The following is a 21,904-nucleotide window of genomic DNA, read 5'->3' as shown; positions in this document are numbered from 1 at the left end:
TGTGATTCTGGGATTCTGTCATTCTGTGATTCTGTGTTTCTGCGGTTCTGTGATTCCGTGACACTGGGATTCTGTGATTTTGTGATTCTGTCATTCTGGGATTTTGGGATTCAGTGACTCTGTGATTTTGGGACTCTGGGACTCTGTGTCCCCCCCAGGGCCTCGCCACGGCTCAGCCCGCAGCAGACCGGCCGGCAGACGCCCGGCTCCGGGCAGCCCTCGGGGAAGGGCCGCGGCCCGGGGCCCAGCACCCCACCAGGGCCCAACCCGGGCCGAGCTCGGGGCTCCCGGGGCGGCCGCCCGGAGCCGGCTGCCCGCGTCCTGCAGCCGCCCGGTCCGGGGCCGCCTCCCGCCGGTTCCCTTCGCCGCCCGGCACGGCCCGGGGCTGCCCGGGAGGCCGAGACCGGGACCGGGGCAGGGCCGAGGCCGTTCCTGGGCCCCCCTCAGGCCGCCGCCGACCCCGTCACGGGCCGCAGTTGCCCCCTGGCGGCGGGTCCCGCGCACAGGCCGCGCCTCACGGCCAGGCCTCCGCCTCTCCTCCTCCTCCTCCTCCTCCGGCCGAGGCCTCCCGTACCCTGCCTCCCCCCCCCGGCCCCTCCCGGGCTACCCCCGGCTGGGCTCTGCCCCGCACCCCGGCCTCCCCGCTAGGCCTCCCCGTTCCCCCCACCCCCCTTTCACCCCCCCTCAGAACTACAACCCCCACAACCCCCCGCGGCGCGCCGCCCTCCCTCCCCCCGCTCCGCGCATGCGCGCCGCCTCCCTCCCCTCCCCACACACCCCTCCTTCCCGCGGCACGTCGCGGTTTCCGCTTCCGGCGCGCCTCGCTCTGGTCCCTGCGGCTGGCGGCCGAGCCTTGTGCCTCCGCCATATTGTCTGTGTGCGCCCGGCGGGCGGCGGCGGCGGCGGCTCCGGCAGGTACCGGCGGGGCCCGCTGAGGCCCGGCACGGCCCCGAGGGGGCTCGGCGGCATCCCCTGACCTTCCCCAAAGGGGTCCCCACGGCGGGGGGGGGGGTAGGAGCCGCCGCCGAGCTCCGCGCCCCGCTTGGGCCGCGCCGTGGGGCCGGGCCCGGGGACGCCCCTCAGAGGAGGGGGGCCGCGCTGTGGGGCCGGCACGGAGATGGTGGGGGGGGGGGGGGGTTGGGGGAAACGGGGGAGGTTTGAGGGGGGGGGGGGGAAGGGGGCTGCTCCGGGAGGGGCTGAGGGCCCCGGGGGAGTGGGGCCGGCCGGGGGCTGCCCATGGGGCCGGTTGTAGGGCCGGCTGTGGGGCCGCCTATGGGGTCGCCCACGGGGCCGGTTGTAGGGTTGCCTGTGAGGCGGGCTGTGGGGCCGGCTGTGGGGCTGCCTGTGAGGTAGGTTGCAGGGCAATCTATTGGGCCGGCTGTAGGGCCACCTGTGGGGCCGCCTGTATGGCAGGCTATGGGGCCGACCATGGGGTTACCCCCACTGGGGGCTCCCCCCAGCCGCACAGGGAGGCCCCAGCCCCGTGGGCAGGCGGCCTTCCCCTCCCCCGGCCGTGTCCGAGGGGGCCCGCTTAGGTGGGGCGGGTGCTCCTCACCCTTAGGGCTTCCCCTCCCCTGCCTGCCCCCGGTAGGGCCCCCCCCTTTTTTCCCCAAGTCGAGAGGCGAGGAGAGGCCTGGGGCTGCCGGACGGGAGGCGATCTCGCGCTCGCCTCTCTCCTAAATACCCCGGGGGTGGTCAGTGTCCCCCCCCCCCGGTGTAATTCAGCGTGTTGCGCCCCGGGGCAGCAGGCTGTGTGCGGCAGCTGGTGAAATACGCCTTGTAAACGAAAGGGCAGATAAGATTATGAAACCCCGTGCGTGCCGTTCGGCAGATTATTCTTCCTTACCCGGGGCTTCGGGTCCAGCCAATAAAGTTTGGGTTATAAACACCCGGCCGCTGCTGCGTTTTTCTGCTGACGGCAGCGGTTGGGTCGAGGCAGAGCCTGCGAGGGCCCGCAAGTCCCTTCTGCGGGTGCTGAGATGGTGCTGGTGAGCAGAGCCGCCCTCTGTGCGGGGCTGGGGGGCTCGGAGGGGCCCCGTTGGAAGGGGGGGGGGTGCGCTGCGAGCTCCGCCCGCCATCCCCTGGCCCACGTGAGTTTGGGCCTCGGCGTGCCTTGTAACCTGCCTGCGAGCTCGGTCGGGTGGATTTGGAGCCAGCCCCCGCTGGGGGTGGCAGCACTGTCTGTGGGGGGGGGGGCTTTGGGGGCCCAGGGAGGCGTCGGGGCAGGCGGCAGCTCATGGCGCTCAGGAGGCTCGCTCCTCTCAGAAGCGCGACGGTTGCTCGAAATACCGGGCTTCGTGCGGGGCTGGCGTTGGCGCTGGGTCAGCCTTGGGTGTCGGATGCGGCCGCCAGCATGGGCTGGGCTGTGGGGCGTGCGGGGACAGAAGAACCGCTCGCCCCGTGTGCTGGCGGCGTGGGCACGGTGCAGAAAGCGGCGGAGTTCGTGCTCGGGGAGGGATGGAGAAGTGGGCACCGGGGGGGGGGGGCGGGGGTACGGCTCCGCACGAGAGGGACGGGGACGTCGGCACCGAGTTCTGGCAAACGCGAAGGAAACCGGACCGGGGGATGTTCTGTGAAATGTCCCGGGGTTGGGCCTCGTCGGGGGGGGGTGGTGATGCTCGTTTGCTTGATGAGAGGCGACGCAAAGCCAGGGGCGGTGGAAGCCAGCGAGCGGGGATCGGCCGGGGTGCGAGCGCCGCTTCCCGAAGGGGGGGAGGCAGAATGGCCGCCCTGGTGGGATTTCGGGGGGTTTCGAGGTAGCGCCGCTGAGGGGGTGTGGAACAGGTTCGTGGGAGGAATTTGGGGAAGTCGGGGCAGCGAAAGGTGGCACCAGATTGGTGGGGCGACAGAGAAAGAAACCACTTCTCCCCGTCCCCCTCACCACCTCAGGTGACTTCTCCCAGCTTTGTTGAACGGCGGTGGCCTTCTGCCGGAGGTTTTGCTGCGTTCCCTCCTCACAGGACTCATTTTCTCTTCCTGCCTTTCCTCGCGTCCTCTGAGGAATACGGGAAAGGAAGACAGAAGCAGATGGGTGACATTGTGGCGCTGCGATTAATTTGTGTCACGTTTCTGGCCAGGCAGGGATTATTTCTGGGTTACCGGACCCGTCGCCTCCGCGGGTCGGCACTTCTGAGCCGTGTACCTCAAGGCATCACGCTTGGGGTCTGTAGGGGTGAGAAAACCCAAACCAGCTTGGGTTTTCGTGTCCTGTGAGGGTCCTGAGAGAATAACCCCACGGGTTTTAGGGTCAGCAGGGGCTGCTGTGCCTTGGGCTGGCTGCAAACCTTCTCTGCTTTTGGTTGCAAGACGACTCTTGGATAATTCTCCTGAGCTTGGACATCTCCTTCCTGGGGTTTCCAAGGGTTGACTTGCCTGGAATTGACAGAACCCGATTGCAGCACGGGCCGTCTCCTTTGGATCCAGGAAACCTGCTTTGAAGAGGAGACGGCGGCCGCCGGAGCCGTCGGTTCTGGCGCTGAGAGCAGCGCGTCTCCCAGCCCGGGTCTTGGACTCCGCCGAGGTGCCAGAGCCGTCCGCCAGCAGAAGGATCGAGGAGAAATGGGGTTGTCGATGCAGCCGTAGGGGCAGCGGGTCGAGGATCTCCGCTGTCGGTCAGAGGAGCCCCGAAGCGAGCCCGCCCTGTGCCTGCTGCCTCGTCCAGGCCGCTCTGGGCAGTTTCGTTGGCACAGGTGGCTTCGTTGTCCCTGCGGTGCTACTGCTTTGGGGAGCTGAGGAGCAGAGGGGACACCTCGGAGCTCCGTGCGGACACAGAGCAGCACTGGGCCAGGCTCCTGCTGGGAAGGGTAGGATTTCAGTAATTTTCCACAGAATTGATTTGTTTGAGAGGTAGGTTATGACCTCAGGACTGATTTCTCATTTTTTTTTATGAAATATTACCGCTCGCAGGCAGGCGCTGTGTAAAGCAGGCCGTGGAGGTGCTGAACCCGGCGCCTGGGTTACGCTCTGGCTGTTGCTCGCCGGTAGTGGCCGGTAAAGGCGCGCGGATGGAGGTGGGAAGTCGTGGGCTGGGGTGGGACGTGGCCGTGCCCTCGGGTGCTGCAGCGTGGGGCTGGAAAACCGGCGCTGCTGTTTGTGGAGGAGCAGACCTCTGCGCGCACGCCTGCCCAGGGGCCGGGCAGCCGCGTTGGTTTTAGGCGCGGGCAGCGCGGCGTCAGCACGGAATTCTGTGCAGGATCTCGCCCTCGCGGGGTGGGGGAGGTCTCGCTGCGTTTTGGAGACGTCCCCCCCCCCCAAGAAATCCTCCTGCGCACGGAGCCGCCAGGGCGTCTTCGTTCTTCGCGTGCCGGAGGTGGATCAGCGCAAAGGGACCTCCCGCGTGGAAAAGGGAGAGCTCCCGCGCCGCTCATTTTCTTGCGGGCTTTGACGGAGGTTTCTCTCTCTGGCTGCGAGCGCCGGGCTGTGACGCCTCAGCCTCACCTCGTGCAGGTTACCCCGGCCCGGTTACCTGCCGGGAGGAGAGGAGCTCTCCTTGCCCGCTGATGAAGTTGGGCAGAGTCTCCATCAGCATCGACCGACTTACAAATGAAAAGCTGCAAGGTTGGGCATTTCAGAAGGCGTGGGTGCGTCCAGCAGGGTGCGGAGACGCATCCTCCTCCTAAGCCACCTCTTAACGCTGCCCGGTGGCTTCTCTGGGCGATTCCAAGGGGCGAAGACCGGCAGACGGAGGCGGACAGCGGCGGGCAGAGGCGGGCAGCCTCGTGCTTGGCTTGGCTTGGCATGGCCAGGGTGGGTTCGGCTCTCGTGTCCCTGCTGAGCGACGAACGGCGTGCTGCCTTAGAGCCGGTGCGTGATGGAGGCAGGTTTCCGCCCTCGGAGAAGTGTTCCCCGGCGGGTTTTGGGAGCAGCCGTAGCCAGGTGCGCCTCGCTCCGAGTTCCCAGAGCCCGGTGGCGGCAGCTCTGCCCTCGGACGGGGGCTGCCCCGCGCCTCTCGTCCTGAGCCCGTCAGAGCTGCGGAGACGGTCCACAAAGCGCTGCCTGCGTGGTGGGGACAGCTGACCCCAGGATTTCCTGAAGAAGTTCCACGCGCCACAGCCGGGTTTATCCTCCGGCCTCCAGAACCTCTCCTGCCTCCGGGAGTTGCAGGGTCAGGGTGGTTAAAGACAAGCGACCCGGCTGCGTTTTGCCCTCCAGCTCCGTCACACCCCGCACGTCAGCCGCGGGGGGTCGCTCAACTGGGCGATGGGGCAGTCGGAACTCCGTGTGCTAATTAGGGAGGAAAACAACTGCCTCGCTTAGCGCTAATTACGGAGGTAGAACTTTCCAGAGGGTGCTGCTGGTTGACCCGATGTCAGCTGCGAAGAGCCTGCGGTGACGCTGCAACGTTCCCCGTCCTGAGCTTTCGGGAGGAGCTGCCCGGGGCTGCCGGCATCCCACGAAGGGTGGGCTCGGTAATTCTGCTTGGAAAAAGCCGTCCCGAGCCCCAGCGGTGGGAGCTCTGGTTTTTAGCAGTGTGCTGAGAAGAAAGAGGCTCACGTCGCTCCGCACTCGAGTCCTCGCGAGCCGTCTGGCTTTGGCGTGGTCGAGGCTAACGAGACGTTTATTGGGGCTGCTCTCAGGAGCCCCGTGCCCTGCCTCGCCCCCGCAGGGCACAGCACCCTGGCTGTCACCCCCAGGGGACGGAGCGTGGCTCTGCCTGCCCCGGGTGACGCCCCCGAGGGCAGAGGATTGCCGGCGGCACCATTTGGCTGTTCGTGGCTATGCCGTTTTTATTTGTTGGCTGTTCCCGGTTGGCCTTTCAGCCGTTTTTATTTGATTGCGGCCCGAATCTGACATGGTGGCAGTGCCGATACCCCCTGCTCTGAGGGGCCTGGGAGCCGCAAGGGCCTCGGTGTCCCGCCGGCGTCGCCGGCTGCTGCGACCCGTTCCAGACAAGCCTCGGCGGTGGTGTGTCAGGGAAAGCTTTCCCCGGGTCCGAGAGCTAGGCTGGCTGCTCGGATACGAGGGAGAGGCCGTGATTTTATGGGAGGGCAGGAGGAGAGGAGTTTCGGAGCTGACCAGCTATTCTGTGTGACCCCTAGGAGATGCGGCGAGGAACGTTCCAGTCCCTGGCAGCCTCCTGTTGCTGGAGGGAATCCCGGCTGCCTGGCCCAGGTACTCGAGCAGCCGCCAGCACTGGAGCTCTGTAAATGTAAGGACGGTTGTCCGGCTAGGCCGGGATTCTGGGAACCGGCGGAGGATCCGTGCGAGCTCCTCTGGAAGGGAGCTGTTAGAGCTCGGAACGGGAAGGCAGGCTGTGGCTGAGCTGCTGCGGGGACAGCGCGGGCACGGAGCTGCTGCCGGGGCAGCCCGCGGCGCGCCAGGCACGACAGGCGCCGCTTGCAAGGTTTGGGAGGCGGCAGAGTCGAGTTTTGCCCGGGGCTGTGGCCTTACCGTCAAACGTGGAGTTAAAGTGAAAATGTTTTCGTGGTCCTGTGACTCCCGTTAGCTCGTGGCCCCCCCTTTGCAAGGGGCGACTTCTTTGTTGGCAGGCGCTGCGGGGAGTTTGGGGGAGGAATTAGAAACGCGGGTAAAGGAAGCGCCGCGCTCAATTTTAGGAGCTCGCTAGTACGGAATTACTCCAAGATGTTTCTCAGCCTGTCAGCTCTTTTTCCCAATGGCTGGTCATGTCTTATTTTGAATTCAGTAACAACTCTTTCTGTTTCCTTTTTTAAGGGAATGTTCGGGGTCTTTATGCATCAGCCTTTATTATTTCTCCGCAGCCGGACACAGCCAGCTATTTAAAAGAAATCTGGAAAAAAATTTTGGTGGAAAAATGCAGTTCGAGCAGACAGCGGTGTTCCAGGAAATATCAAGAGAAAAGTTTGGTTTCAAACCTCAGCTTTTTTTCAACTCTGTTAGGTTTTAAAATCTGCTTCTCAATCGATGCTGTCCCTTTAGTAGGTAAATGGGTTTCGGGAAAGGATGTAAAATGTCAGTTCTGTTAATCCAGGCTTGTTTCTATTTCAGCTATAAAATCGTAGAAAAATATAGGCTGCGAGGGACTTCTGGAGGTCATCTGCTCCGTGCTCGTATTGCTGCAGTTCCAGTGTTAGGAAAACGCAGGAATTAGGTTTCTTTTGCGAGGTGGAGCACGTGCTTGTTGTGAAGTCGGTTACTGTCGCCTCTTCCTTTAGAGTTACCGCGGGATTTGCTCGCTGCCGGCTGCCAGTCGGCTGCACTGTAGCGTTGAAGCACGTCCTGAACTTTTAATTCCAGTAGCACCTGCCCGGCACGAGATGTCCTCCGAACGCTGCGGGAGCGAGCGCGCCACCCCTGGGCGGCTTCGTAGGCAAGGGATCGGCGGGACTGCACGAAGGCAAACTGCAGGCAGCGTGGCTGACAGCCGGGATGTGCCCCCACCACCAAAGCACCTTGTGCGCTTCTGATTTCTGAGGTTGGGTTTGGGCCGTTTTCTGCGAAAGGCGAGGTCTCGCTGTAGCTGGGGACGGAGGGCAGGAACGCCCCCTCGGTTCCGGGCTGCCTGCTGTAGTTCTGCTCAGAATGAACCGGCTGCTGTCCGTCCGTGGTCCGTCTGCCGCGGCCGCAGCTGGTGACGAGCTTATGCTGATACTTAGAGGCATTTCTCAGGGCAGGTCTGAGCGTTAGAGCAGCCACCGCACCTCCTGCGCGGGTTCGTGCCAGGACGCCGCCGCCCGGCGGTGTGTTCGGGGGCATCGCCCCGAGCAGAGGAGCTGCCCTCTGCCCCGGTGCGGGCGCACCCTGGCATTGAGCGGCGGGTGCCGGGCGGCTGACTGAGGGCTTTGTCCTCCTCGCTGCTCCCTGCCTTAGCACTCGTGGTCCTGTTTCTTAGCTGAGCGCTTCAGCTTTGCCGGAGAGAGGACGTTTTTTCAGAGGCGCGTTGTGTTCTCCTGAGCCTCGGGTGCTTCTCTGTGTCACCCCAAATGTTGGGGCATCTCCTGGCAGCGATGCCAGCTGCAGGCAGCCGGCTGGTGGCACTTGGGCCGCGTGTGGGTGCAGCACGGGACTGGTGGCAGGACGGCTCCCGGCCAGGCGCAGCGGGTACCGAGCTGCTGGAGTTGCTCCCCAGCGCTGCAGCTGCCGTGGGGCCGGCGCAGAGCCGGGCCCGGTGCTGCGGGGGGAGCGTTCGGGCTGGTTTTGTGGCAGGTTCTTTGCTTCTGAAAGGAATGCCTCAGCCTGGAGAGCACAGCTAGCGGTGGAGGTGGGAGCTGGTGGCAGCGCTTCGCAGCACAGCGCGGGAGTGCCACAGGGATTCAGATCGGATGCGGGGTTTTGTATTTTCCCTGGTGAGCACGGTCGCATCCTGCAGCGGGTTGCCCAGGGAGGCTGCGGAGCCTCCAGCCTTGGAGGTGCGGGACGTGGCAACCCGATCTGCTGTGCCTGGACTGCTTGGGGCAGTCCCTCCCGCCGTAAGTTATCCCGTGATGCTGTCGTTTATGTGGGAATTAAGAAGCGACCTCTTCTCTTAGGCTTCCGACCGCGGTAGCACAGCTCACCCTGTAATGTGCTCAGGACGCTCGTTTCGTTTAGGCGTGATTGCCACTCACACTGTAGATTTTTCGGCCTGAAAACTGCGAGCTAACCTGGCATTGCGTGACCGCACCTGTACCTGTTATTTGTCCTCATTTGTCCCTTATCTCAAAGAGCTTGGATCCGCTACAAAATCATCCCTCCTGAGGGGCAGTGAAAGCAAAATACGAATCGATTCCTTAGCGGCTTGAGTAGACGAAGTGAAAAGTTCTCGGGTGAGGAAGTTTGTGCGTGTAAGTAACTGCTTTGAAACCAAGTTCTCTCTGCAGATTCTTTCCTCTTTCCACGTCAGGAGCAGCAGACGACGATACCTGCCTTCACGGGCATTGCGTGCCATTCTTAGAAGCCCCAGTCGATGATTTCCTGAAAAAAACCTCTCTGAGCTGTCTGTTACAGCACGGAGCTTGTGCTAGGCTGCAGCTACATGACAAGAAAATATCCACTCTGAAGTTTGATCTATCTTTAGATAATGAGATTGATTTCTCTTTTTTTTCCCCTGCTGAAACAATGATCTTTTTCAGCTGAATGATGTGGAGCAGTCGTGTGCTTTCTTGGTACCGAATCACGCTGAGAAGTTAAAACTGCCAAGTCATCTTAGGCGCGCATGGCCTCTGTTAGTTCCCCCGCGAGGAGTACCGGGCAGGTGAAGTCAGCAAGTGGGTGTCCCGCTGGAAGCGCAAGGGATGAGGAGAAACGAAAACGCGATGAAATGTTGAAATCGGGCCGCGTGGTGCTGAGCGCGTTCCGGTAAAGGTGCCCCTTCTGCTGCCCTCCCGAGTCGTGGACACGTGGTGTGAGGTCTGGGGCAATTGCTGCCTGATCTTTGGAAACGTGCGTTTTGTTAGGGGAATTACGCTTTGGGAGTTGATTTTTTTAGTAATATTTCGTGTTCTGTGCTTACCCAACACCTGGCTGAAACGTCCCGTGCGTCGCTGCGCTGAGGCCGGTCCCGTCCCTGCTGCGGACTGGGGAGCAGCGCCGGGTCCCTTCGTGCCCCTTCGTGCCCCCGGGGCTGGATTCCTGCTGCCCTGCCCACCCGGAGCCGCCCTCGAAAGACTCGCGTGTCGCTGGGTCAAAAAACGACCCGTGTTACCAGCGTTCGTGCCACTAGAGGAGGCTTAGTCCACACCAGAAAGAGAAATGCGAATGGTTCCGCGTCCGAACGTGGGACCGGCTGCTGGGGGAGCAGTGTGAAATGGGGAGGGACGTCAGAGTCGTGCCCCCGGGTCGCCCCCTGCCCTCGTGGCCAGCAGCTCTCGCTGGGGTCCTTGCAGCAGGCGCTGAAGGGAACGTCAGGAAGCTGCCGCCAGCGGGATTCTCCTTCTGGAATTTTCTTCTTGCGCAATGCGTCCCGACAGCCTAAACGAACCGCTCCGAGTAGATTTCTAGGTCTTTCTGATTAATTTCTGATTAATGGTGCTATTACTTCCTCCCGCAGGGTAGCGGCTGCGTGTTTCTGCGAGGGGATGGGATCGGCACAGCAAATCATCCCCGCTTCTTTCAGTTCCAGCGCTGCCCCCCCCCGCGCGCCCTCCTCCAGGCACGGCCCTGTAGGCCCTGCAAGGCGCCGCAACCGGAGCTCTTCCACGCCGCAGCACGGCTTCCTTCCTCACGAGTGAATTTGGAAGCTGACGTTCTCGTATTTAAATGTTTTACGAGTTTGTCAGCTTTCACTTGCGGTGGAGGATTTATGGGGTGCGAAGGCCCTGCTGTTGGGCAGGGCAGCGCCTCTGGTATGAGGTCGGAGCGCTCGGCAGCGTTTGTCGAAATGCGGGGCTGTCCGCTGCCTGCTTACGACCTAGTAAAAAAAAAATCAGACATCTTGCGTGAGGTTTTCAGCGGGCTTTATTGACTTTACCGGTGATGGCAAGTGTGCTTTTGGTAGGTAGGCTGGATTTATGAAAACTAGGAGGCTTAGATGGCAGGGCCAGAGTCTCAACAACTGGGTTTTGATACAGGAGCCGTGATTCTTGACTGAATACTGTTACAATATCTGTGCTTTCTAGCGTTGGGTAATATTAGCAGATATTAGCATTAGGCCTTCACCAGGCCCTGAGAACACGGCGTGCTCTGCAGAGGAGCTTCATCCCTGCACCGATGAGTTTGTTTTTACTGAGGAACCCAGTTGTTGACCATGATCCCTCGTTAAGGGAAGTAAAAGTTTAAGTAAGCTTCCCAAGATCACTGGGTGAGGGAATCGATACCAGCCCGGTGTCGGGGGGGCCCAGCAGAGAGCTGGTCTGTGACTGGTGTCCTTACAGCGCGTTCCCGGTGTCTTAAATAGCCACAAACTGGAGTGTTTCTTTGACATACAAGGACTTCCTTCTTAGTTGTTTCAATTAGTCACAGTAATGGTAAAGCTTAACGGGAGGTTTGCTAAAATCATGTCTGAAGGAAGAAGTGGAGGAGCTTGCTGAGCCCTTTGGACAAGCAGAGTGTAAAGGGACACCACCAGACATTTGCAGCAGAATTCTTCCAGTGTTTGGCTAAAGTAACCCAGCCCAGGTGCTGCCGTCCTCTTGGACGGTTGGATTTCCTCGAACGCGGGAGGCTGGGGCCACGGTTGGTGCCCAGCACCAGCACAGCTCCTGGCTGCCTCTGCCAAAAAGTCCTCCGAGCGTCTTCAGGCCCCGAATGGTTTGTAACGACTGGCCTCGGTGAGATCTTCCCAGCGTCCTGAGCTCCGATGGTTGAATTTTAACAAAAACCGAACGTGGGGGCAGCAGGGAAGTGAAGTTTGGTGTTTCTGAAGCCGGTTTTGTGTATGTGAGGCAGAGCGATAAAAACTGCTCTGATGAGGTCCTTCTGAATTGCGAGTCCCAGGGTTCTGCTTTAAATGAGAACTGGTGCTTCCAGAAATTGAAACTTCGGGATGCGCTTAATTTAGGTCGCACGGGTGACCTTGTAAATCTGTCAGCTGTTCGCAGCGTCGACGGTTAGCGCCTTGCAAGAGGCGCGGGTCGCGGAGGTTCTGCTCCACGCGCTGCTGGCAGAGGCTGCAGGAGGAGCTGCCCCCGCCGCGGAGCCGAGGGGAGGAGGCCCTCCGCTGATACGGAGCTCGCCGCGTTCCTTCCCCTTTGGGAAGTTATCTCTGCAGCCATAAGCTGGAAACTCGGTACCGAAAGCCGCGAGGTGCGCGCGGGGTGTGACTTCTCTTAGGCGGGCCAAGCGGTCCTGTGCTGTGTGAGGGAGAGCAGGCAAACGGCTTCCAGGGCCTGACAGACAATCCCAGGCCTCGGGGCTAGGCTCCAGCTTCTCCTTTTCAACAGCTTTTAATGATTAACTTAACTATTTTTATAGTATCTTGAGATTTTAACCTTTGGTTTATTTTCTCTCTGCAGCTGGAAGAATCCGAGGCCTGTCCGAGGCCTTTATCCTCTGTCCAACCTCGGAGTTCGGGTAGCCTCTGATTTCAGACATCTCCTCCCTTCCACCTGCCAACCTGTCTGATATGTCGGGACCCGTGCCGAGCAGGGCCAGGGTTTACACGGATGTGAACACACACAGACCCCGGGAGTACTGGGACTACGAGTCGCATGTTGTTGAGTGGGGGTAAGTCCCGGGGCTGGGATGGATCCTGGTGGGATCTGCCGTCGTGGTGCCAGGGGAGCCCTGACACCTGTGCTGCGTTAGGCTCTTCCGTGCTCTTTGGCAGATGTTGTGTGCGCGTGGCACGTGTTCGGATCACAGCTGTGGGATCACAGAAATGGTAGAATAACCTCTTGTGTACCTGAAAGTGTTGTTTCTTGTCAAAATTTTAAATCCCCAGCAGTGGAGGAACATTTTTAGCGTCTCCCTTAAGAGTTTGGTTTGAGGAGTTTTTGCCGGGTAGCCAGGAAACTTCTCCTTCCAGAGGGAAGAAAATCTTTTTTTACCTGAAACACGCTAAATGGTCCTGGGTGCAGGGCCAAAAAGAAGTGAAAAGTTGTTTCTGACTTGGAGGAGTGAAGAGACGCAGCAAACTGAAATAGGTACATGTTGTTTTGTGACTTGTTGCTCTGCTCTCTGCAAGTGACTACAAAAGACGCGTACGCTCCTCCTTGAAGGAAGGAGATGTCTAAATTGATCTCATGACTAAACCGTCCAAGAATCAGATGGCAGCGGTGCCAGCTTCATAGCTCTGTGTTCCTGCTTTGTATAGCAGGGCTCAGGCTGAGGCCTGCCCTCAGCTTTGCTGCAGTTCCAGTTTCCTGAAATGCGTGCTGTCGTCTGAGCCTAAGTGGTGCCTCGTGCCTAGTCTCTTTTTAAATGGGCCAGCCCTGAAGTTTTGGTCTTAATGGCTTTATTGATATTTTAACGTCACGTTAGGGAAAACGTAGCTTCCGAATCTATAGATCGAAAGGCACGGCTCACGTTTGCTGAAATGCAGATGGGCTCGTGTCGCTTACTGCAAAAAACAGTTTCAGGATCGAATCTGACTTGGGCAAAGAGAAGCTCCCTGTTTCTTAATTCTTAATCATCACATTCAGATTTCAGGTGCTAGTTAGGCCACCTCATCTGCAAGGTGAGTCAGGGGTGTAGCGTTGAGGAGTGCTGTGTAAACTCTGATGGAAATGACCCAACTCTTTGGAACTGTACCTTTTTGTCTCCACAGAAATCAAGATGACTACCAGCTAGTTCGAAAATTAGGCCGAGGCAAATACAGTGAAGTATTTGAAGCCATCAACATTACAAATAATGAAAAAGTAGTTGTTAAAATTCTTAAGGTGAGCAGGGATTTGGGCAAAACGTGGCATCTGTCTTGAGGTGATGGGGAGGTCAGAAAACGCAGCATTTAGTCTAAAATGCTTTTATGTTCTAAAACTGAAATCCTTAAAGTCTGGCTTTGGAGCCTCATTCGGTGAAATGGGCTGTTATTTTAACCTCCTAATAAGAAACCCTGTGCTTCGTTACCGAGTTAAATTTCTGCCTGCAAGGAATTACCCTTTATCGTAAAGAAGCCCTGATGTGGAACACATTTTTACTTGGAGCTAGAAAAGACTTCAACAGCTGACTAGAGAATTCTCACCTCCTCTAACCACCAGCGCCCTGGCGTGCTTTCAGGTGGATGGAGGCCTCTGAGCTAACGGGATCGTTGTCCTTTAAAGCCAGCGATTAAATTCACTGACTGCTAACCTTAAATTTTTCATTTCTGCTTTGCATGTTCCGCTGTAGTTGTAATGTCTTTCCAGACTGAGTTAGGGTCTCCTGGAAACTGGTTGTTCCACAGACGTGATTGGTGAAATGCCTTCGTTTAGTGGCCCTCAGATAGCTGGTGGACTTCTCAGAGCTACACGTTTACCACACGCCAGTTAACAAGCTTTTGACTATTGGATCATGTTCAGACAACTTTTCTTTATTTAAAAAAAAAAAAGCCAAATTCATAACCCTTTTCACATGAAACTGATGCTTGTGGCTGTCAAGAATGTATCATTAGGAGACTGCAGATGCTTGAGCCCGTACTGGAACGATGCATAGTCCCGTAACAAGCAAGTCCAACTGTTTGAACTTAATTTGCAAAGCTTCTGAGGTACTTTGCTAACTTGCAGTCCCATACCTTTGCCATCTAGATGTTGAGCTATTTGCCTCGCGTTACTGGGACGCTTTGTCTTATGCTTTGGGTTTTTATTCTTCAGCCTGTTAAAAAGAAGAAAATCAAGCGTGAAATCAAGATCTTAGAAAACTTGCGAGGCGGTCCCAATATAATCACTCTTGCAGATATAGTAAAAGACCCTGTGGTGAGTATGGAAGGAACTCAACGGGTTCCTTGGGGTCATGGGTGAAGTTGCTGTGTTTGGCTTCAGCTCTGATTTGGCTTTTTGTTTTCTCCTGCTCTTAAATCGTGCTTTTGAATCCCGTAATCATATCACCTCTTAATCTGATTAACTTCTTGTAGAGGCCCCTCCCCTGTGGGTCACTTCAGCCCCCTGCTTTGTAAGGAGAAGGTACCACAGAGCTGAGACATGTTAATTTGTTCTACAGGAGTACTGCAGCGGGCTGCAGGCTTCGGCTCCGTTCCCCCCTATCTGAGGGCAATTGCAGCCATGTCTGAGGCAGAGGGGGGTTTTAAAGTAAAAATGATTTAATTATCCTAAACGAAAGCAATTTATCTCAACAAGACTTTACACTTTTTTCTGTTTCAGTCTCGGACTCCTGCTTTGGTTTTTGAACATGTAAACAACACAGACTTTAAGGTACGGTATGGGTTGTGCACCTCTAATGTTTTCCATTCGAAAGCCGCTTGTAATCTTGTTCTGGGAAGGGGCAAGTACATAGCGGGCAGGGAAGTTATTTGTTCACTTCCTTCCGACATGCCAGCTGTCCTTAAAGATGGATTTACTTGGGAAGTAAAGTAAGTTTGTAATTAGTCCCGTAGCACCGTTTTGCCACAGAAGTTACAAGATGAGAATCCAGATTCCAAGTGGTATTGTAACCTTGGGAGCAAATTCCTGTTACCTCAAGGCCCATCAGTGCCTGTCGTAGCTTTTCTCCAGCTGAGAGCACCCTTGGTCTTTTTGAGCCCCAGTCTGCAGGCGTAGTGCCTCATGCAAGTAAGCTGCGTATGTGATTTGTAAGGAGAGAGGAACAGACTGAACGTCTGTGGGATCAGGGTAGCTTGGGAACTGTTTACTGGTCATTCAAGTGGGTTTGGAGGGCTGCAGCAGCAGAGAACAGGGCTGGGTTTTTCTGGATTGGCACGGACGTGATGTTTGTCTTCAGTGCTGAACGCTGATGTAATGTGTTTGTTTCCCACAGCAATTATACCAGACATTAACAGATTATGATATTCGATTCTACATGTATGAGATTTTGAAGGTAAGTTGGTGTTTTGCTGCTTCAACAGTTTGTTTTGAGGATTTGTACTCAGCAAATCCTATAGAGATGGTTGTCTTGTCACACTAATGGGGGAAAGGGGAGAGAAAGCCTATGGAAGAATTGCATGGAACAATATACATCAAGTCAAATATCAATTGTTTAGCCTTGTTTCTGCAACAAATTCTAGTCCTCTTTTGAGGATAGGAAATTGTTGTTTGGATACACTGAGATAACTCTGGATCCTAAATCAAAAGCCTCTGAAAACTGTAATCTGTAACTGGCTGGTTTGTTGGTTTTTTTTTTGCTTTAATATCGTGTGAGTCAGGTGTATTTGTTCTTCTGAAGCAATTATTTTCCTCTTAGGAGTCTGGGGAAGGGGATGCTTTTTTTGATCAGTAGGGCCCAGTAACTCTGCTCTTAGAGACTCTGGAATTCCATTTTTATGAGCAAGTGCGTGAGGCGAAGCCAAACACTTCTGTTCCTGGTGCTTAATTTTGAGAGGGGGCTCTTGAGGTGTTGCCTGTGGTCTGTGAGTCTAGTCAAGGATGTAACGCTGGGCAGCAGAGTCTTGCTACCTAGTTAGCCTTGATATGTGTGGAACATTCACTTCTGAATATGATTGAACTTGCAAAGTTCTTGCTATTCCAGAGTACGTTGCTTTCACTTACAGGCTCTAGATTACTGCCATAGCATGGGAATCATGCACAGAGATGTGAAACCTCACAACGTCATGATTGATCATGAGCACAGAAAGGTAACGGGGCAGGGAGGGGTCCTGCTTTTTCCCTTGGGAGACCAGGGATTCATTTTGGGTACTGCTGTGTAGAGGTACTAGCAGACAAATTCGAGGGAAACTGCGTTTCTATCATGTGAAAAAAAAATTAAATGAAATCCTGTAATGGGTTATGTGTTTCAAGAGGGTTGGTAAGGAGAGGAATTTTATTTAGACCAGTTGATGTTCGTGTGGGGAGAATACCTAAAGAAAGATTCCAATCTGCTTCAAAGTAACCGAAAATAGAACGCTTGTAAATGAAGCTTCCGGCTAAACCCACTTGTAGTGAGGTTCGGCAAATGGAGAGCTGGTGCATCCCTTAAGCCATTTTTTTTGTTTCCTACTGTTTCTAGCTTAGACTAATAGACTGGGGTTTGGCTGAATTCTATCACCCTGGCCAAGAGTATAATGTCAGAGTGGCTTCCAGATATTTCAAAGGACCTGAACTCCTGGTAGATTATCAGGTAAGAATTACCAGCATTTATCACTGATGCGTGTACAGAAAGCCCGTGCCATTTCAAGGTAGTGAACGAGAAATTCAGATACTTAGAGACCTGCAACTAAAGATGGTCTATTCTAAAATACATTTAAAAAGCAGTGGCTTTAAAGCCACTGATTAAAGAAACCAGTGAGTTATCTGAGGACCTGAGGAAGAGCTGCAGAACTGTTGTCATGGATCCTGGAATACAATTGTTGGATTTTTTTTTTATCAAGGCTGCTTTTGCAGCAAGTTACAGAAATGAAACAAAGTCCTCGTGAGAATAGCTATTGCTGTGTGAACTTCTAAAGCTATAAAAACATCCCATAATCTGATGGCAGTTTGCATTGTGGAAATGCTGTGGGCTGGAAATGTCAATGCAGGCTTCAGATCGTGCTGGTGCTGAACGAAGGCACTTCGCTGTCTGCTCGAGGACCTTGTGGAGTCAGCACTTCCTGTTGCTTGCCATTAGGCTCCCCTTCTCAAGCCGTGTCTCTCCATGACTGGTAACATTGAAGGCTGCAGTGAAAGTAGAAAGAGGCACTGGGTCTCCGATATCTTTACAGAGAGGGATGGGAATAGGATACCTGTGGTTCTGCTAATTGCTGTAATCCCAGTTTGAGTGATGGGAAAAGTGAGCCGAGCAGAGGTCTAGCGATAAACATGTTTGTCTGTTCCCAGTGTAACGTGGCCGTGTTTGTACCGCTGGGGAGGGAGGAAGGGGGGCGCTGTTAGTATTGGAAGTCTTTTCTGCTTAATTCATTAGAAATTGAATTGTCCTTCTGGTTTTGTACAGATGTATGATTACAGTCTGGATATGTGGAGCTTGGGTTGCATGTTGGCTAGTATGATATTCCGAAAGGAGCCATTTTTCCATGGCCATGACAACTATGATCAGGTGAGAGCTGGTCATATACAATCTCTGTTCTCTTAACACGAGGAAGGTTTTCTGCTCATGCTTCTATCAAGGGATCCAAAGAAGAATTTAAGTATTTCTCTAATGACTTCTTTGCTCGGTTTGAAGCCACATTCCTTCTTAAAAGCGTGTGATATTATCTAACCCAGTAAATAGAAATAGATTTATAGTGCTTTGTATTTATGAACTCGGTAGGTATCTGGAAAAGTTATGGCCTTAGTTATGTTAAGGCTGGTGCGTTCTGGTACGTAGATCTGCTCTTCCTGAGGATATATAATATGTGGAAAGCCCCTGCCCTATCCATCTTCTAAGCCTTAGTGTTCAGAGTATGCAGCTCCCTCCAGGCTGCCTTGGCTTACTGAGCCCCAGCTGAGCGGAGACGTGTTTCTGGTGCCTGTGACTGCTTTGCTGGAGCAGTCGGAGCCATGAGATGGCCCCGTGGCTGCTGGCTGGGACCGCTGAGACCACATTCAAGCTCCAGGGGAATGTGCTGCAGCGTCTTTATGCTGGCTCTGGCATTGCCATTCCCTCACAGCAGTGACTTACTTTTCTGTTTGTTCCTAGCTGGTGAGGATAGCCAAAGTGCTGGGAACAGAAGACCTCTATGACTACATTGACAAATACAACGTCGAACTGGATCCACGTTTCAATGACATCCTGGGCAGGTGAGCCAAATTCTGAAGTAGCCTAAATGCTTGTGAGTTCTTCGTAGACCTGGACGTGTACTGCTTTGTCAGCAGAGCTTGAAGTAAACAAAAAAACCTTCTGCTTAAGGGAGAACTTGGAGCCAGGACTCTAAAGGCCTGTTACTTTGTGCCTTCAATCCCTTTTGCCAGTGCTTCCTCTGGGCCTTTAGCTGCAGCTGCACTTGAGGAAAGATTTTTTAAATATCATCTAGGTAATAAATGAACTGCCAGAGTATAAAGCATGACGAGCAAACGCTACCTTCAGAATTGTAGCAGAAAAATAAGAGAGACTCATGTTTCTCAGGGCTGCAGTACAGAAAGCCGGTTGCTGCTGCTAGCATTTCTATATCTTTTTCCTCAGACTTATTTCACTTGTGACACGTGCCAAAACTACAAGGGACTAATGTTGGGGGGTATGAGAGAAGAGCAGAACCTGAGAGTTCAGGCTTATAAATTCGTTCTAAACTTGGCTTCCTGTGCTGCCACAGGCGTGGCAGCTGTGCCGCCGCGTGGTGACACAGTGTACTGCTGCTCTGCTTTTGCGTGGCTCTGCCCCCTTGCTGCCACACCGAGCAGCACCCCAGCTGGGAGACGGGCATCTATTGCGGTCCTTGCTTTTCAAAAGTGAAGTCTGGCGTTGATGTCCTCTGCCCGGTTTCATTTGTGTATCTGCTTTTTTATTCTCTGCAGACACTCCCGTAAGCGATGGGAGCGCTTTGTTCATAGTGAGAACCAGCATCTGGTGAGCCCAGAAGCTCTGGATTTCTTAGATAAGCTGTTGCGATATGATCACCAGTCACGACTCACAGCAAGAGAAGCCATGGAACACCCCTACTTCTGTAAGTACCCACTCTTACGGTCATCTGCTGTCCAAACAGTTCTTCCTCTGCCTCTGGGAAGTCTCCGTTCCAGTAGGTTGCACAGACAAGAGCGAAGAAGGGCAACGTGATAAGCCTGGTCTTTGCAAATAATTGTGATGGAGCTGAAACTACTTGTTTCTGTGGTGGGTAAAGTAGGCCACTGCCACCTGCAGCTGCTGAGGAAACTGTGATGTGTCTGTGTCAGGCCAGTGAATCAGCAGCACGGTGTTAAAAACTCTGGTGCTAAACCCATGCTAATTTCAGCAGGTGTCTGGTACACCGACTCCTGTGTTTGATAAAACCAGGTAGCTCTGGTTTGAAAAACAGGCCCTTTTAACTCATTTTGTTGCTAAATACGTATCTTAGTGAATGGTGTATCGAGGTCTTGCTTTTGCATGCAAAAATGAAACTTTCAGTAGTGAAGGTGTTTAAATGTTTGCCGATTTCTCACAAATCTCAAGATGTAGGTTTCTGGGAACAGCTGCATAACAACGCAAATATGAACGCTTGCTCAGTTCAGCTGAAAGCTTTTAAAGTGAGAGTTGGAGAAACAGCTAAATTTGTCTAAGTACAGATGCAGGTTGTACTGAGCTCAGTATGGGGAAGGACACACCTGAAGTTCCCTCACCTGCTCCAGTAGTTTTGGGAGGTGGGAAGGGGTTGATGATGGTTGGTGTTATTTGATGTAGGCAGCTTGCCAGCACTGGCTGTGCGCCGAGCTCACGGGCAGTGTGCTTCACCTGCTGTCTGTCAACGCGGCGCCTAAGGGTAGTGTGCTCTTCCTAGATCCCATTGTGAAAGACCAGGCTCGGATGAGCTCCTCCAACATGCCGGGTGGCAGCACTCCTGTCAGCAGTGCGAGTATGATGTCAGGTCAGTTCTGCCATTGACTCTTCCTGGTGCGTGGTGTGTTAAAGCGTTTGTACGAGCTGTGTGGATGTAAGGATCCAAGAGGGTGAGTTCTGCAGGTGGGGCATTCGGTCTTCTCCTGGGACTGATGACAAGGGCAAGGAGGGCCATGAAGAAGCAGGTGGGAGAGAGAAATGAGGCCTCGCTGCAGCCTGACCTGCTTTTCTGGTCTTGCTTGTAAAAAAGTGCTTTGCAGGTGGATGTTCTGGCAGGAGTTTGAAGGACAGCAATCCTGCCATGCAGGGCCACGTCTGCCCTTTGTGACACTTGACCATATACAAATCTGAGCTGCAGAGAGCAGTAAAAGATCTTTCATGTCAGCTTATTTTGGAAGCTCTGAAAATACGACAAAGTGCCACCAAACCGACCTACAAAGCTAGCAGCCTTTGGGAAGCTGAGCCGTCCTCAGTAGCGATGCACCGCTTTCCCTCTAATTCTTGCTTACCTGTCTCTGTTTCAGGGATTTCTTCAGTGCCAACACCTTCACCCCTTGGACCTCTAGCAGGCTCACCCGTCATTTCTGCCACCACCACGCTGGGGATGCCCGTTCCAGCTGCTGCCGGCGCTCAGCAGTAGTGATGGGCTCTGTCTCCTGCTGCCTGGGCTGAGTCAGGTGGGGAAGAGGTTTCCCCCTCCGCCTCTCCTCAGGACGCAGCTCGTGCCTGGCAGGGGAAGGGAGGGGATGAACGCTTTGGAGGCACCGTGTCTGAACTGTTGCTTGTGGATTTATAGTAGTTCAGTCATTATATACAAAATTATTATAGGCTGATTTTTTTCTTTTTTTTTTTTACTTGAACTTTTCGTAACTCAGGGGATTCCCTGAAAATACCTACAGATGGAATATTTCTTGGACAGTTTCCCACCCCACCCCCCCCACCCCCCACCCCACAAAAAAAAAAAAAAGAGTACTCTTCATTTAAGAACAAAGACGAATCAACAGCATTTCCAAGCTCTCTTGCATCCTGCTGGAAATCTCTTCACGTTCCCACCATTGTTACTCCTCCATGAGCCTACGCCCTGGGGGGATCGTGCTGTTCTCCAGAGACCCCCGCCCCAGGTCTCCACGAGGCAGGGGAGGGGGATTCTTAACGCACCCCGCAGCCTGCGGTCGCCTCAGCCGGGGCGCGCTGAGGAGACGCCCCCAGTAGGGAGAGGTGGTCTGAATTTAAAAGAAGCGCAGATAATGTCTAAAACCCTCTTTCGCTTGAATCATGTCTCCTCGGGAGCCAACCACAATGCCGACTCACCCCCTTGCATGTAATTCTAGTCTTAAACCATGAAGTTGCTAAAACACGGAGTTGCTAAAACACGAAGTTACTGATCCGACTTGAAGTTAACTGATCTCCACCTCCTGGTGAAGGTGCTCCCGGGGAGGAGGCTGTGCTCTGCACAGCTCCTTTCTCACCGAGGGCTTTTCCTGCCCTTGCTCGGCTTGGATCTCAGTTTGTTCTCGGCTATCTTGTTTTTAAATCGTTTATATAGGTTCCGAGCCGCTGGCTACTTAAGAGCTGGAAAACCCCAGGGTTGCGCCAAGTCAGATACAAGCCAGCCACCTCTTCGCCCCATCCCGGCCCGGTCCCCTCCCTTGCGTGCCATGTGCGGAGGACGCCGGTGCCCTCGGTCCCCCCTCGACCCCCATCTCGGTCCCCTCACGGTGCCCCGGGGAAGGAGCCAGCAGCCGCCGGTGCCCGCGGCGGTCCCTCAGCGCCCCGCGAGCCCCCCGTTCCAGCCCCGCTGTGTATATATATCCTTTGTCCTTCATATGTGAAAGATCCAGTGTTGGAATTTTGGTGTAAATAAACATTTGGTTTTATTTATCGAGGTTAGATTGGCGGCTCCCTGTCTCGGGGGCGCACCGGGCGGGTTCTGTCACACACACACACACCGGGGGGGGGGCGGGGGGCGCGGTCCTGTCACGGCTGAGGGGAGGTGGGGGGGGGGGAGAGGGGCGGGGGCTTGCGCGGTACTGCGCGTGCGCGC

The 21,904-nt window shown here is 55.0% G+C and overlaps 1 protein-coding gene across 1 annotated transcript; it reads left to right on the top strand.

Annotated features, from left to right (window-relative positions):
* Window positions 1-759: 759 nt before the first annotated feature.
* CSNK2A1 (casein kinase 2 alpha 1) lies at window positions 760-21,745 on the top strand. The gene is made up of 13 exons (XM_080558735.1): window positions 760-915; window positions 11,850-12,060; window positions 13,103-13,214; window positions 14,124-14,225; window positions 14,631-14,681; window positions 15,244-15,303; window positions 15,974-16,057; window positions 16,429-16,539; window positions 17,350-17,451; window positions 18,034-18,134; window positions 18,846-18,994; window positions 19,802-19,888; window positions 20,385-21,745. The coding sequence occupies exons 2-13, from the start codon at window positions 11,960-11,962 to the stop codon at window positions 20,498-20,500; spliced, it is 1,176 nt and encodes a 391-aa protein (XP_080414861.1). The 5' UTR covers window positions 760-915; window positions 11,850-11,959; the 3' UTR covers window positions 20,501-21,745.
* The last annotated feature ends 159 nt before the right edge of the window (window positions 21,746-21,904 follow it).

Source organism: Anser brachyrhynchus, assembly GCF_964034855.1.
Source record: "Anser brachyrhynchus genome assembly, chromosome: 16".
NCBI classification, from domain to species: Eukaryota; Metazoa; Chordata; class Aves; order Anseriformes; family Anatidae; genus Anser; species Anser brachyrhynchus.
This window is presented reverse-complemented; position numbering and strand designations above follow the sequence as displayed.

Excerpts from the sequence above, each read along its gene's own strand:
- CSNK2A1 (XM_080558735.1), top strand. The coding sequence starts at position 11,960 with ATGTCGGGACCCGTGCCGAGCAGGGCCAGGGTTTACACGGATGTGAAC. Across the intron at positions 14,682-15,243 it reads TAAACAACACAGACTTTAAG|CAATTATACCAGACATTAAC; the intron begins GTACGGTATGGG and ends TGTTTCCCACAG. Across the intron at positions 17,452-18,033 it reads GCCATGACAACTATGATCAG|CTGGTGAGGATAGCCAAAGT; the intron begins GTGAGAGCTGGT and ends GTTTGTTCCTAG.